The 12,936-nt window shown below is 36.5% G+C and overlaps 1 protein-coding gene across 2 annotated transcripts in view; it reads right to left on the bottom strand.

Moving 5' to 3' along the window:
• MYO6 (myosin VI) overlaps positions 1–12,424 on the bottom strand; it is an 80,846-nt gene extending 68,422 nt beyond the window's left edge. For both annotated transcript variants that reach the window (XM_085316063.1, XM_085316064.1), the window contains exons 1-2: positions 12,283–12,424; positions 3,985–4,054 (exon numbers count right to left, since the gene is read on the bottom strand). In XM_085316063.1, coding sequence (XP_085172189.1) covers positions 3,985–4,054; positions 12,283–12,399 — 187 coding nt within the window. In that variant the 5' untranslated portion in view covers positions 12,400–12,424. The remainder of the gene's footprint in view (positions 1–3,984; positions 4,055–12,282) is intronic.
• Positions 12,425–12,936: the final 512 nt, after the last annotated feature.

Here is a 12,936-nt window from a genome sequence, read left to right as displayed (position 1 = left end):
TCTCCAACCTACAGTAAGTGTAGAAAGTTATTGCTGTTTCTGAATTCAGGACAAGGCGATCAAAGTCCTTTCAGGGGCTAAAACAGAAAATTGTTTGTTAACTTACATACACCTACATGCAAGAAAGACTATCAATTCTTGTTACYTAAATTCAATCTTCTTGGGCATCTCATCCAACAAGGAAGCCTAAGCTGAGTAAGCAGCTCTTAACTTCTCTTTTACGTGCCTTCTGCTGAACCAAGAGATACCTGTAAGGGATCGTGGGGGCTTTTCAAGAGCACGTGTGCTTCCTCTTTTAATGTTACACATGCGCTTCTGCAGTGGAACAAGGAGCAACTCTGCCTCCGACCACGTGGACCAGACTAGCCTGAAGCAAAAGCAGGTTCAGCAGCTATGTGCAGCCTCCCTCTGGCATGCAAAGATCCACTGAATAGTAGCACTTCCTTCCTTTATGTAACTAAATACAGCTTTACTTTGAATGGCTGCAGTCAGACACGTTTCTCAAAGGACCTTGTAACTTCCGGGTTGTTTAGAAGAAGCCACCTTCCTCCATAAAATCCCTTGTGCGTACGTCCCGGCGCTGTCTGAGGCTGCGCCAAACGCACGCTTTTGSTTTATGCAAAGCAGAATCGCCCTTTCCACCACAACACACTTAAAATTGGGCCTGCGTCCAATTCCTTCATGCAGTGGCAGGCCAGCACCGATCACCATAGCCCTTGCTCTGCCATCTGACCAGCCCTACGGCCCTCAAAGGGGAGTCACTCCAGGCTTAGGGCACATGCGCCGCACACGCGCTCCTGCACAGGTGCTGCCCCCCTGCAGTTCTCCCGGTACTGAGGACCTGCCTACGCATTAAAGTCCACAAGCTCTGAGAGCACAAACTGTAGGTCTCCTTTGACAGAACTATTTTTTCCTTCATCTCTTTGAATGAGGTCATCCCAAGAGAAAAAGACATTAAAAGGAAACAAGCCAGGATCAGAAACTTCTGCTTTCTCTAAAGAAAGTTTTATCTCCTTCTTTCCTTATGTGCAACTTTTTGAGGGGGCTAATTTTTGACATTTGCTAATTTCAAAAGTCATTTCAGTTCTCATCATTGAGGAATTAGTTATAGTAGTGATTTTGCATACACTTGAAATTCAAAGGAAGCAATCCTCTCCCTTAACTGGATCTTCCTTCATAAGAACTTCTCAGAGTTTGCAGCGTTATTTCAACAGAAGTGGCGATCAGTTAAGCATCCTAATAAAAACTTAATCAATGTATCCCCAATATTCTTTTAGCAAAAGGATTCTAGTCCTCATTAAAGGAATTACACCTGCAGACTCAGCATATAACTGCAGTTTGTCCCCAGAGGGAGTGTTGCCTCCTTTGCCCAAGACATGCAAACTGTGGCTTATGCCATCAACTTCAAAATGGATCCTCTCTGGCATAAATCCTTTAAAAGTGGCATCAACGTCCAGATGCAAAGGAAGTCACCAGAGAGAGAATTATAAATATTCATACAGCTCATTCCATTCTCTGGTCTATATATTTATTTACACATGTACTAAGTTCACAGAGGTGAAGTCAGGCACTTAAAGTCAGGAAATATCAATGTCAGATGTATTCACGCTGACTTTCTTGTGTACACAATGAGACAAAGTTGTACAGAAAAATTTTTTTATCATGTATACAAGGCTCAGCATCTGTACAACTAATTTTTAAGATACTCATCAGATACTCTCTCCCCTTCATTTTTTTTAAACTTGTTTTACCTCAAAATGAAAATGTTTTCTTGACTGTAAAAAAGAAAATCCACATTTGCCCCTAATCTAATCATAATATGAATACCAAACTAAGACAAACTGAAGGTTAATTCTGCAGGATTACCTATCCTTAAAATTTGCCAAAACAAAGCCTTAAAAATCTTATTGAACAGAAGGGATTTGGGTAGAGGTAGCAAGCTGTTACGCTGTATATACATGACAAGCAAATTCTTGCCAAAGAGCTTTCATAGCAAGTCGTTCACTGTACAAGAGCATATCCCTGATTTCATTCTGGTAGCTAATACAGTAACAGTTCCCAGTAACTTAGAAAAGTGAATCACAAAAAGGTTAAATGCTTTCCCCCAGTACTGTTCACAATCTTTACTGAAAACTCACTTTTGAGGAAGGGCTAGACTCTCAAAAAGGCATCTTTTGCAGCTACTGCTACAGGCTTGAGGGATAATGGAAGACTAAGGATGAAAAAAACTATAGTTCAGTAAATTGCTCCCTAAAAGGGAGTTAGTCACTAAGCATGGACTGGAATGGTAAATATATTAACTAGTTTTTGAGTATTTTTCAGACTAGTACTATAAGGACAGACTGAAAGCAGTATTTTATAAAATCTCCTAGTGATTTATATTACTCTGTTCGCCTTAAAGATCAATGATGACAGCATAAATCCTCTCAGACAGTGAAGGAAAGTAAAGTTGGGTTTTTTACATCCTAGAGATGTACCTCAACTACTGGCCAAAAAGTGGGAAGATATTAAAAGTCCAGAACTAATATTTGATACAGGAAGAATGACAGGTCAAAACATTTAATTCTTAGATTTTAGCCAAGAAGCCAAAGAAGAAATTTTCTGATAGGAAGATTGTTTTACCTTAATTGAATACTGCTTTCCTGAAATATCAAATTATTCCCATAATCTCATTTCAAATTTCAATTCCATGTCAAATCACGGAGATGCTAGGACATGACGGTGAAATCATTACAAGAGACACACAAATTCCATGCATTTCCCTAACGACTATCCTGTATAGATAAACAGATACCAACTTTTTCAAAATTTCAACCTACATACTGTTTGCAAAAATGTAAGTAGCCACAAAAAAACATCAGCTAGAGAACACTCCCCTTTAGTTCTTATCCATGTAAATCAGATCGTAAGCTTCAGATTTCATTTTCCTGTTCGTTACAGAGCAGTAGGAGTACTTCCTGTCACGGGACATAAATACCATTCCCTATTCCACAATAGGGATTGTGGTTCGTAAATCATCTAAACAACTTTGAAAGTCCTACACTCTATTTCTTTTAAATGAAGAACAATAGAAGATGCTTTTGCCCACCATTTAAAAGGTGATCAGTATTTTGGCCACCCAGTAAATCCCACAGGAAATAAATGGGAAAGCCAATTTCCTTCATAAGGTCTTCAAAATACGATAATCTCTGTAAACAGATTTGCTCACACAAAGCAACAATAGCAAAATATTCATTTAACAGTTGTCCAAAAACTGCTGCCAGATTGTTCCTGTTTTGTGGTACTCTCCATTCTGTTGAATACTGTATTTGTTTTCACAAATCTAATCCATAAAATATTTAATGCAATAAAAACACCACAAGTCAACAGCAATGCAGGTTATATAAGTTCATCTCAAAACTCCTTCTCCAGCAGCACTTCTGTATCGACTATATCCTCTTTCCTCTACCATTGGCCCTGGTGGGTCCAATTCTTATCTCCACTTTCAGACAGGTTATCTTACAATTTCTTTGCAATTAACTGTACTTCCACAGGAATGCTATCCAGAAAGTGAGTTACACATAGAAAAATACAGTATAGTACAGCTGCTGATAAAGCAAATAATTCTTTTGCTGCACTGCAAAGAATTTAGTCAGTCCCATAATGCTCCATGCAGTTGGTGATGTTGCAGTTAGTAACATCTGATGTAGATCTCAAGTAAATCAAATAGGAATTGTAAGTGGGAATAATGCAACCATGAGTTCCCTTTCCGTGTTCATTTGAAAATGAAAAAGGCCACAATAAATTATATGGGCAAGTTCTTGAAAATGAGTTTATTTTAAGAGGTTTTAATTAGACTAGTAAAGGTCATACACAAATTCAAGTAAAGGAACAAAATGAAAAGACTGCAAGGAAGCAATAGGGAGCTAGTAAGAAAGTCATACTTTCTCTCCTGAACATAATTCAATTTCAAATAAATATTTAGTTTTTAAATACATAACTCACAGTTATCTTCCACATCCTTTTTACTGTCCTCTTCTGCAGGAAACACTTGACTGATAGCAGCCTGGAAAGTCTGTTAGATGAAATATATTAACATTTTCAGAATTCCATAGTAATAGGAATATAGTTCGAAGATGTCTTGTAATACGTTTTAAGTAAAAGCACTGTGACTGCATGGTTAAAATAAAGTTGCCAGCTATATAATTCAGCATTGTAAATTTTACTGAGTTACTAGATGCATACAGGAGCTGCTGCGATCACCATAATATATATTTTAAAAGTAATAATACTTAACTGTTATTTCCACAATTGCATATAATTATTAACACACAACAGCAACAAAAAATACCAAAAATAAGGATTATAAAAAAATTACTGCAACTGGAACTATGAAAAAAAAAAAAAAAAAAAAACAAACTTTCTGGGTTTTGCAAAGCAGCTCAACAAGTAAAAAACAATCTGTTAGTTTAGTACAAGGACTACGTTGTCATTATTACATACTTTTTTAAAACATAAAACATAAACATTTAAACTACAAACATTCAATGTATAATACAATCCTCTGTATCCTCAAATACAGTAGCTTTGGGTTGTTGCTTGCTTCCCCCTTYTCCTCCTGCCCCCTACCCCTCAAAATCAGTACTAACTTAGAACAAGAACTTCCTTCAACTGTTGTACTCCAACTGCACAAAAAAGCCATTTATCAAGTACTCAAGTCCAACTGGACAAATTAATAACAAAAGCAGCTTTGTCTCTCATTTGTTCTCCAGAAATCATAATTTACGTTGTTTTAAAAAGAAATGAAAAATATGAGAACATATGTGTTACAGCATCTGCACAAAAATACATGTGGTGAGGTGGATTTTTAATTACACATTTTTTGTTTACAGTAGTAATACTTTGTTTAAGCTACCTATGAATGAACAAAAACCCTGTTGTACCAATTAAATATTACAGCCGCCAAGCTGCTACAGGCACAGTTTCCTTTTCTACATGGAAATTAAGAATTTAAGTCTAATCTACTCCCTCCAGTTTTTCAAAAGACAAACAATCAGATCTAAGAAAATGACCCTAAGAAATTAGTAAGTTTTGTTTATTTAAAACTGGACTCAGCAGGACACTCCCAGGGGAAACATCATATATGAAAGTTTAGAAGAAATACATAAACTTGCTTAATCTTTGCTTCAATACAATAGAAAGACCACATATGTGGTCTTATAACGTACACTATCGTGAAGAACCACAAATTCCAACTCCCTTGAAAGTGACAAGGTTTAMAAATGTATCTGAGCCAAACTAATTGCTGCTAGTTGGAAAGCACCAAGTCTACTATATTTCCGCCTACAAGSTTATCCACGTTTTATGTAATTTATAGCCTACTAAATTCTCTTTTGCCATCCTCTTATCAGAATTCACTGTAGGAAAAAAAAGAACACAAAAGCTTTCCTAAGGCAAAAGGAACTGCACAATGACTTTGCATCATCGATCAGACCAACTATCTCCAAAATAACTTTTATCAGAACGTGATGAAGCCATGGAGGATCTACARGTCTTTACTTTCCTCAAGATGTTGCTAGCTGCTATTCTGAGTATTAGCATTCCTTAGAATCCCTATCTCCCCCCTCTCAAAATTAGAAAATATGTTAGTTTTCAGAATTTTGTCTGCAAAACTGACAGTAGCAAATATATTGCATAAAGATGTATTTTAATATAGAGATTCCAATATACTCAGTTCATTCTGCATAAACTAGTGAAAGCTTAAAAACAGTTTGACTGGCTTCCCAGAAGTCTAACTTCATTTGTTGTTCTTGTCTACTGAAGTGTAACCCAAATGTAAAAACTGTGACAAGGACTAATTTTTTTTCACAGAATGGAGTAAGCATGATATACAGCTATTCTGTAGCATTCCTCACAAATCTTTGKTATTTTAACATTTCATGGATCTAAAATGAGCTATACCAGGCTTATGTACAGAAGAGGATGGGCTTTTTCGATGTCTTTACCATTAAGCCTTCTGATCCAACAGATYAATTTTCATGAAAAAATAATAAGAATTCTTGTTGTATTTTGTTCTCTTTCATTTTCTGACCCAAGAGGAGTTGCAAAATTATTGCTAGAAGTTGCATTATTAGTTATGTTCCAGAGACAGTCAAATTGTGACAAACCAAGATTCCTTCTGTAAGTCCTCTCTACTCTAATTCATTACAGTATCATATTTGAATATTTCAAAAGTGATAAATTAAATAAGTAATACAAAAAAGACTTATCTAAAAGCTATTTTTTGATATTTTAGTCTAGACCAGATTTCTTAGACCAAATCAGAACATAAACCCTTGTTTCAAATTTGTCAATGAAGTTAACTTCTGTTTATCACAGCTGCACTACTGCATTATATTTAAKATTATTAGTTATTAGTTATCATTATGTGCAAAGTTCTTAATATTACCAATTATTATTAAAATCTAATACATAAGAAAACGGGCAAGCGCTCACAGGTTTATAATTAAAAAAACAGTTATCTCAAAAAATTCTTTACCACATGATCTCTCTTTAAAAAAAATGAAAAAAATGAAAAAAAATGCATTTTTTTTTTTAAGGATAAAGTTTCTCCAGAGAAAACACTTCAGATATTAGTCAAAAACTTTTGCATTAAGACCTGGCTTAGGACAAACTTGTACTAAAGAAAAGGAGAGGATATTCATGTTATGAAACACTGAAGGAATCTCAGCAGGCAAAACAGAAAGGTTTTGCTGCTTTTGCTATAGGTTTTTTTTTCCCACAAATGAAGCAACCCTTGAAATTCAGAGACAATCTTAACAATTCTCCCAGAAACTAGATGAGTGAAAAAAAGATACCTTTCCATTCAAGCAGGATCTTCTTTCTACCATGTAATCCAATACATGAAACCATGCCTTGCTTTATACCTTCCAGCATACCAACATGCAGACATCCCTAYTCTCAGCTATATTTCACCGAACAACCTAAAGCAATACAAAGAGTTTATAAGAGGGACAAGAACACGTCTCATTTGCTGTGCTCACTACTAAAATAACATCTAAGCTTGAAACACTGAACTTTGGACATTCCAATCCCTATTTGCCCAATACATGTATTCATGTATAAGTATACTTAACTCTGGAAAATACCTTTGTATTGAACATGTACCCATGTTCACAGCATGCTAAAACAGATGCCCCATAAAGCCTTCCAGGACACTTTGCTGTTCACTCAGAGCCACAAGATGCCTCTCAGTTCACTGCAGGAGGAGAGTTCCCTGGTGCCTGCAGCAACACATGCCTTCCCAACAGCACCAGAAATTCATTACTTAAGCTCTAGGAAACACTTGCCCCCTGTTCCTCTGTATCATACAGGTCCCTGAAAGACATTTGTCCCCAATGACTTTTTTAAAAATACATATAGATAGATAGATAAATAGATAGATTTGCTATCTTTAAGAAAACASTAAATTCTTAGTTTGACAATCTCACTCTAATCTGCCTTCTCCCTGTTATAGCACCAACCAGAGAACAAAATGAGAAGTATTCCTCAGGACTTGAGGTCAGGATTTCCACTAAGCTTAGAAAAGTATATCCAAGTAAAAGAAGCATAAATGCAATAGTAATTGAGCTTAACAACTGGCTGCCTTTCTACCTGCCTCCTTTCTTTTTTACATCAGTGTGCCAATCCACTGTGGTAGGTCCAGTTTCTATCTGCTTCGGCTCACTCAACATTGCCCTTCCTCAGGGCAGCACTCCAGYCCTGATTAGCAAGTCACCCTCCAGTTTCACCCTCCAGACAGAAAACAGTTCTGTTTTCTTTCCCATTGTGGCATTTATCAACTTTGAAAGCTAATGATCTAGCTTTCATGGAGTAATTCCCATCATATGTGACACACATATCTTCTCTTCAGATAACAAAGTTATTGCAACTTGGATTGCCCTTTCTTCTACAATGCGGTCTCTGTGATCCAGATCCCTCTCCTCTCTCCAGACATCCAGTTTTGGCACAGAAATGTAAGTTAACCCCGTATAGGCTGCAATACCCAAAGCTACTACTGCTGCTTTATGAGTAAATCAGTATGCTGGCTAACTACCTCCACCAAGTCTGGACTGATGAACTTGGTTTCATAATAAAAAGTAATCTGTGGCTACACTGGCTTCAAATACTCCTTTCTCCTTCACTGCTTGTTGCCATCCTTAGCACTTTCCACTTGTAGCTTTTTAAGGTAGATCCATCCCCTGACCCAGTTTGCTGTGTTACAAATAAGTCTGCTGGCATAGCTGAGAGGGTGCTGCTCTGCAATAACAAAACTAACTACCAGTGAGAAAGGGAGGGAAGATTTTAAGACATCACCTAACGACTGTCTTGCACCACTTATTGCAGTTATTAACAACATATATTAAGAGGTATAAAAGCCAAGAGTTAGACATACCCCTTCACATTTACTTTTCAGTTCTTGATCTCTGTAAGTTACCAGCTTCTATAGAGACTACATATGACACATTCACAACTCAGATTAAAAAAATAATAGTAAGTTTTGCTGCTTGGATATGTTTACAAGATCAGGTTACTCATCTTGTCCCTGTAATTATCATGAACAACCCCAGAGCTGCTAGATCACTCCTTCTTCCCAAAGAGCACTTTCAAATTATCATTTGGAGTGAACAAAGATGGTAACAATGTGTATTAATGCTTACTACAAGTTAATGGTCTAAATGCAAAAAAGAACATGTGTCTTCTCAAAACAACAAAAAGCAGTAAGAAACATTTCTCTGTAAAAGGAAATAAACACCTTGTACTTAAGAAAAGAGAAGGTACTTAAGAAAATACTTCACTTCTACTATTATTGAGAAGTTCGGTTATTATAAACATGGGTCTGTAATCTCTATGTAATTTAAATGTCTGTTAACTCCCTTAGATGAATGAACTCTACACACTTAATTGATTTGCTTAATTCAAAAAAAACAGTCTACATCAGAATAACTATCTTTCTAAACAACAGAKATTGTTCATTGTGAACCACAAAGCAAAATATTTCTATTGCTTCTTGATAACTCTTACTAAAAGGAAATACATTTCAAATCCTCAACAAGCTTAAGTTATAAATAAAGACCATTTCTTACAGAGGAAAAATTTTTAGTATTCTCAGAAATACTACTGGCTTAAAAGTAGAATTCATATTATATGAGGAACAACTGAAATCATGGAAATGAGCCTTTCACAAGAGCTCAAAAATATTTACTGGCACATAGATAAAGCTTTATCTTGCCATACCTTCAGTTTTGAAAATTAAAAGCATAATCAAAAGCATATCAAAGGATACACGACAGCCCTACCACAGAAAACCCACACTATGATACATATATAAGTGATACTGCATTATGTTTAAGATGATTCAGAATGGCTCCTAACCAGAGACCACCCCTGCCAGGTCTTTGGCAGGCGGTCAAACTTTATTTGGGACAAATGCACTGTTTCAGTGGCTGGACGGCCCTGTGCAGAGTAAGACAACAATATTACTATCATACTGAAGTCAGTCAGTGAAGAAGGCTGGCAGTTTATCTTCTAGTGCAACTCTGCACAGCCTGCTGCGGACCTCAGAATTGCTGTCTCCACATCCACTGGTGTAACTCCTGAAGAAGTTATTTTTAGAAATACCTGCCCTATCACATAGGTACTTGTAGTGAAGCTAGAATCTTCCTCTCTAACACTGTTCCAGTACTGGAAATAGCAAAGCACACAGATACACRTTAAAAATGCATCCTACTGAATAAGACATAAAATTTTGCACCATGTTGCTAGAAGCAAATGAAAAAATTCAAGGTCATGAATTATTAATTAATGACCAAAAAAAAAAAAAAAAACAGGAATGGTGGCACTTTTCTCCCATACTTCCTTTGAATTGTATTAGTCACTACAGCATCTGGCAGGACTGCACACAGACTTTTTACATGAGTGGCAACTATCTACTTTTCAGTTTCCCACTGTAGAGAAACTGTGACCCCAACATTCTCGGCATCCAAACCATCGCATGTATGAGTAGCGCAGATCTGAATCCCAGTTTCCCTGCTTACAAAAGGGAGCACTTAGACCACATGGTTTTAAAATTAAAATGGGTCATTTTACAATACTGTCCCTTCATGGGAAAATCAGGGTGTACGTACATAATATCAGATGATGTTAGCTGTTCCACTGTTTTGAAAATTGTACGCCCAAATGAAAGTAGTAGAAACTTCTTCAGTGGTTAAGCTGTATTTTTGACAGCTGCGAGTAAGGATCATTTTTTGTTTTATAAAGAGAAGCCAAGGAGGCACATATTACAAATAGTCTGTGACTCAAGAGTCTCCTTATTGCCTCTTTGTTCTTTAATATTTGTACTTCTGCTCTTTACCACTTCAGAGCCATTAGGGATATAAACAGAATTGAGTGTGGGTGATGAAAACTAGTAACTTCCACGTTTAGAGTATACTAGTCACTGGAGTACATAGACTAAATAAATAAATAAAAGACAAAAATAGCAGTAACTTCCCCAATATATCTTTCCAGAGCATCAAAGGAGGATACAGTGTTTAGGTCACTTAAGTCAGTTGAAGATACTTAAGCATAGCCTTTCGATATTTATTACAATCTTTGTCTGAATAACTTTGTTCTTCTCAAACTGAAGAATGCACAATAGTGCTAAATCTACAGACCTTATCACCCCAAAAAAATGTATCAGACATTATGCTTACTTTGTATTTCTAGGGAAAGAAAATTAAATTCCTATTCAAGGTTAAAATAATAAAAAGACCTATAAATATTCCCCCCAAAAGGAAGAACTGCTTCATAACCTTCTAATCTGTGACAAGGCATTCTCTATTAATATCAACATGAAAAAGAAATTACCAAAGAGATCTGCCCATTTCATAACTGACGTTGTGTGAAGGACAAAATTATTAGAAACAGCATGTATTTAAATAATATATAAAAACAGCAAAACCAACAGCTTTTTAAACACAGCATTTAATCTTATTCCTGGTAGTAAAAATCAGGGAACTTACCATCTGAATTAGGATAATTGATGGATACAGGCAAAGCAAACTGACATTTAAGTAAGACATACTGAATATGAAAGATGCTATGATAAATGAGGCAGTTTGAACATGCCAATTAGGATGGATTAGGACTCTGTTTTAAATGTTGCATTGACTTAGTCTTTAATTTGATGCAGCAATTCCACACAACCTTTGTTTGAGATTGTGCTACTTTTTAAGGTACTTGAGAGCAGAGGATTCAGCTCAAACTTTCGCAGTCTAAAATGCAGATGTCTAATAGCTACAGCCTAGGACTCTCTTGTAGTCACTGGAGAGCAAGACAGGCACTTTAGAAGGTAGTTCATCCCATGACGAAACACCCCCCGCATCTGAGATGGGCAGAACGGATGGTCTTCTGGCAATGTCCTTCACTGTCTATAGGCACGTGTCTTCAAGGAGACACATCCTATTCAAGTTGCTTAAGTGGGGCTGACGCTAACATTAACCGTTGAGATTAACACTGCATATTAGTTTTATCGAACCATGGTTAATAAACACGCCTGAAATTCAGTTTCTTCACATATACCTTTTTCTTCAGTTATCAGTTCTCTCACAGCCTATCTACAATAGCTTTTCTTTTCAGACTTTAAAAAAAATCTTTTACAGAATTAAAATGCTTAAGCTGATTTAGTTAAAATAGGAGCATTCCTACCTATCTTAAAAAGCTAACAATCCAGAAACAAAGCCTAAGATTTAGCTCAAATTCAGTATTAGTTTCCCTCTCAGTTATCTATCACATGGAATATTAATCAGGAATTAGAAAACACAACTACCAAATATTTAAAAGATTAATTCCACTGATGTGTCATCTGACCTTCATCAGCACAAACAAAATTCCTATTTGTAATTCATCAGTAATTTCTGATCATTAGAATAGTATCTATGCATCTAAGGGAAAAGAAAGTCACTAATCTCAGTAACAGATTCTTAACCAGTCTCAAGTTTATAAAGTATACAGCACAGAATCAAATGACTATAAAGACTCAATCACAAGCAGATATGCTCAGATAACTCACAGAAAGCAYGCACTTCTTCGCAGAGGGGTATGTCACTTGTAAAATAAGCTAAAGCTAAATTAAGCTCCTTAGCCAAATACAATTCAGAGCAGAAACTAAACTTTGCTTCCCATACTTCCAGCCTGCAAGCCATGGTAGACACTAGTACAGATCTGACTTAGAGGTAAAATATACTTTTGTAACGTTTTTCTCCATTCTTGCAAGACACTTACCTTGCCTTTCTGATTCAAAGGCTCGATAGTTAAGTTGTCAGTGCCAATGTCCACGATCATCCCCATCTGAAACCCTTCAGTTGGGTGTGGAGCCCAAACGGGCTTCCCGTCGTCCATTGTGGGAGCTATCCGATATTTCCTGTAAGAAAAAAGAAGAAAGAAAAAAAAGGGGGGGGTTGTTTGCAAATCTGTTAAATTATCAAGATTTTCTATATAGGCTTTAATTTATTATGTTTATTTCTGCTACTCAGTGTGAAAGTAGTGAGCCTGCAGACTGGAGCCAGCCTACCAGGACACAATTCTTCCAGCCTTTTTCCAAACCTGTAACAGTTTCCTTGCCAAGAACCCCTCAGACATGGGTAGGGAGAAGGCTCAAGAACAGATCAGTACTTCTGGGGAGTCCACCTCCCTGCATTACTTTCCCCAACTTAAGAACCAAAGGGGGGTTCGATCACATGATCAAAATAAAAGTACAGAATTGACTCAAAACTGAGACTATACTAATAGCATACATATACATTATTACTGTTATTTCAGTGGATCACATGACTGGATGCTTTTTCTCTGTAAGAGAAGTACCTCTAATGGGCATATATATACGCTCAGGCATGTGAGCAGAAATGCAGTCTCTTGCATTTGAACATGCACACTCAT

The sequence above is a fragment of the Rhea americana genome, unplaced genomic scaffold (assembly GCF_003343005.1).
Source record: "Rhea americana isolate MKP2758 unplaced genomic scaffold, rheAme1 scaffold_45, whole genome shotgun sequence".
Lineage (NCBI taxonomy): Eukaryota > Metazoa > Chordata > Aves > Rheiformes > Rheidae > Rhea > Rhea americana.
This window is presented reverse-complemented; position numbering and strand designations above follow the sequence as displayed.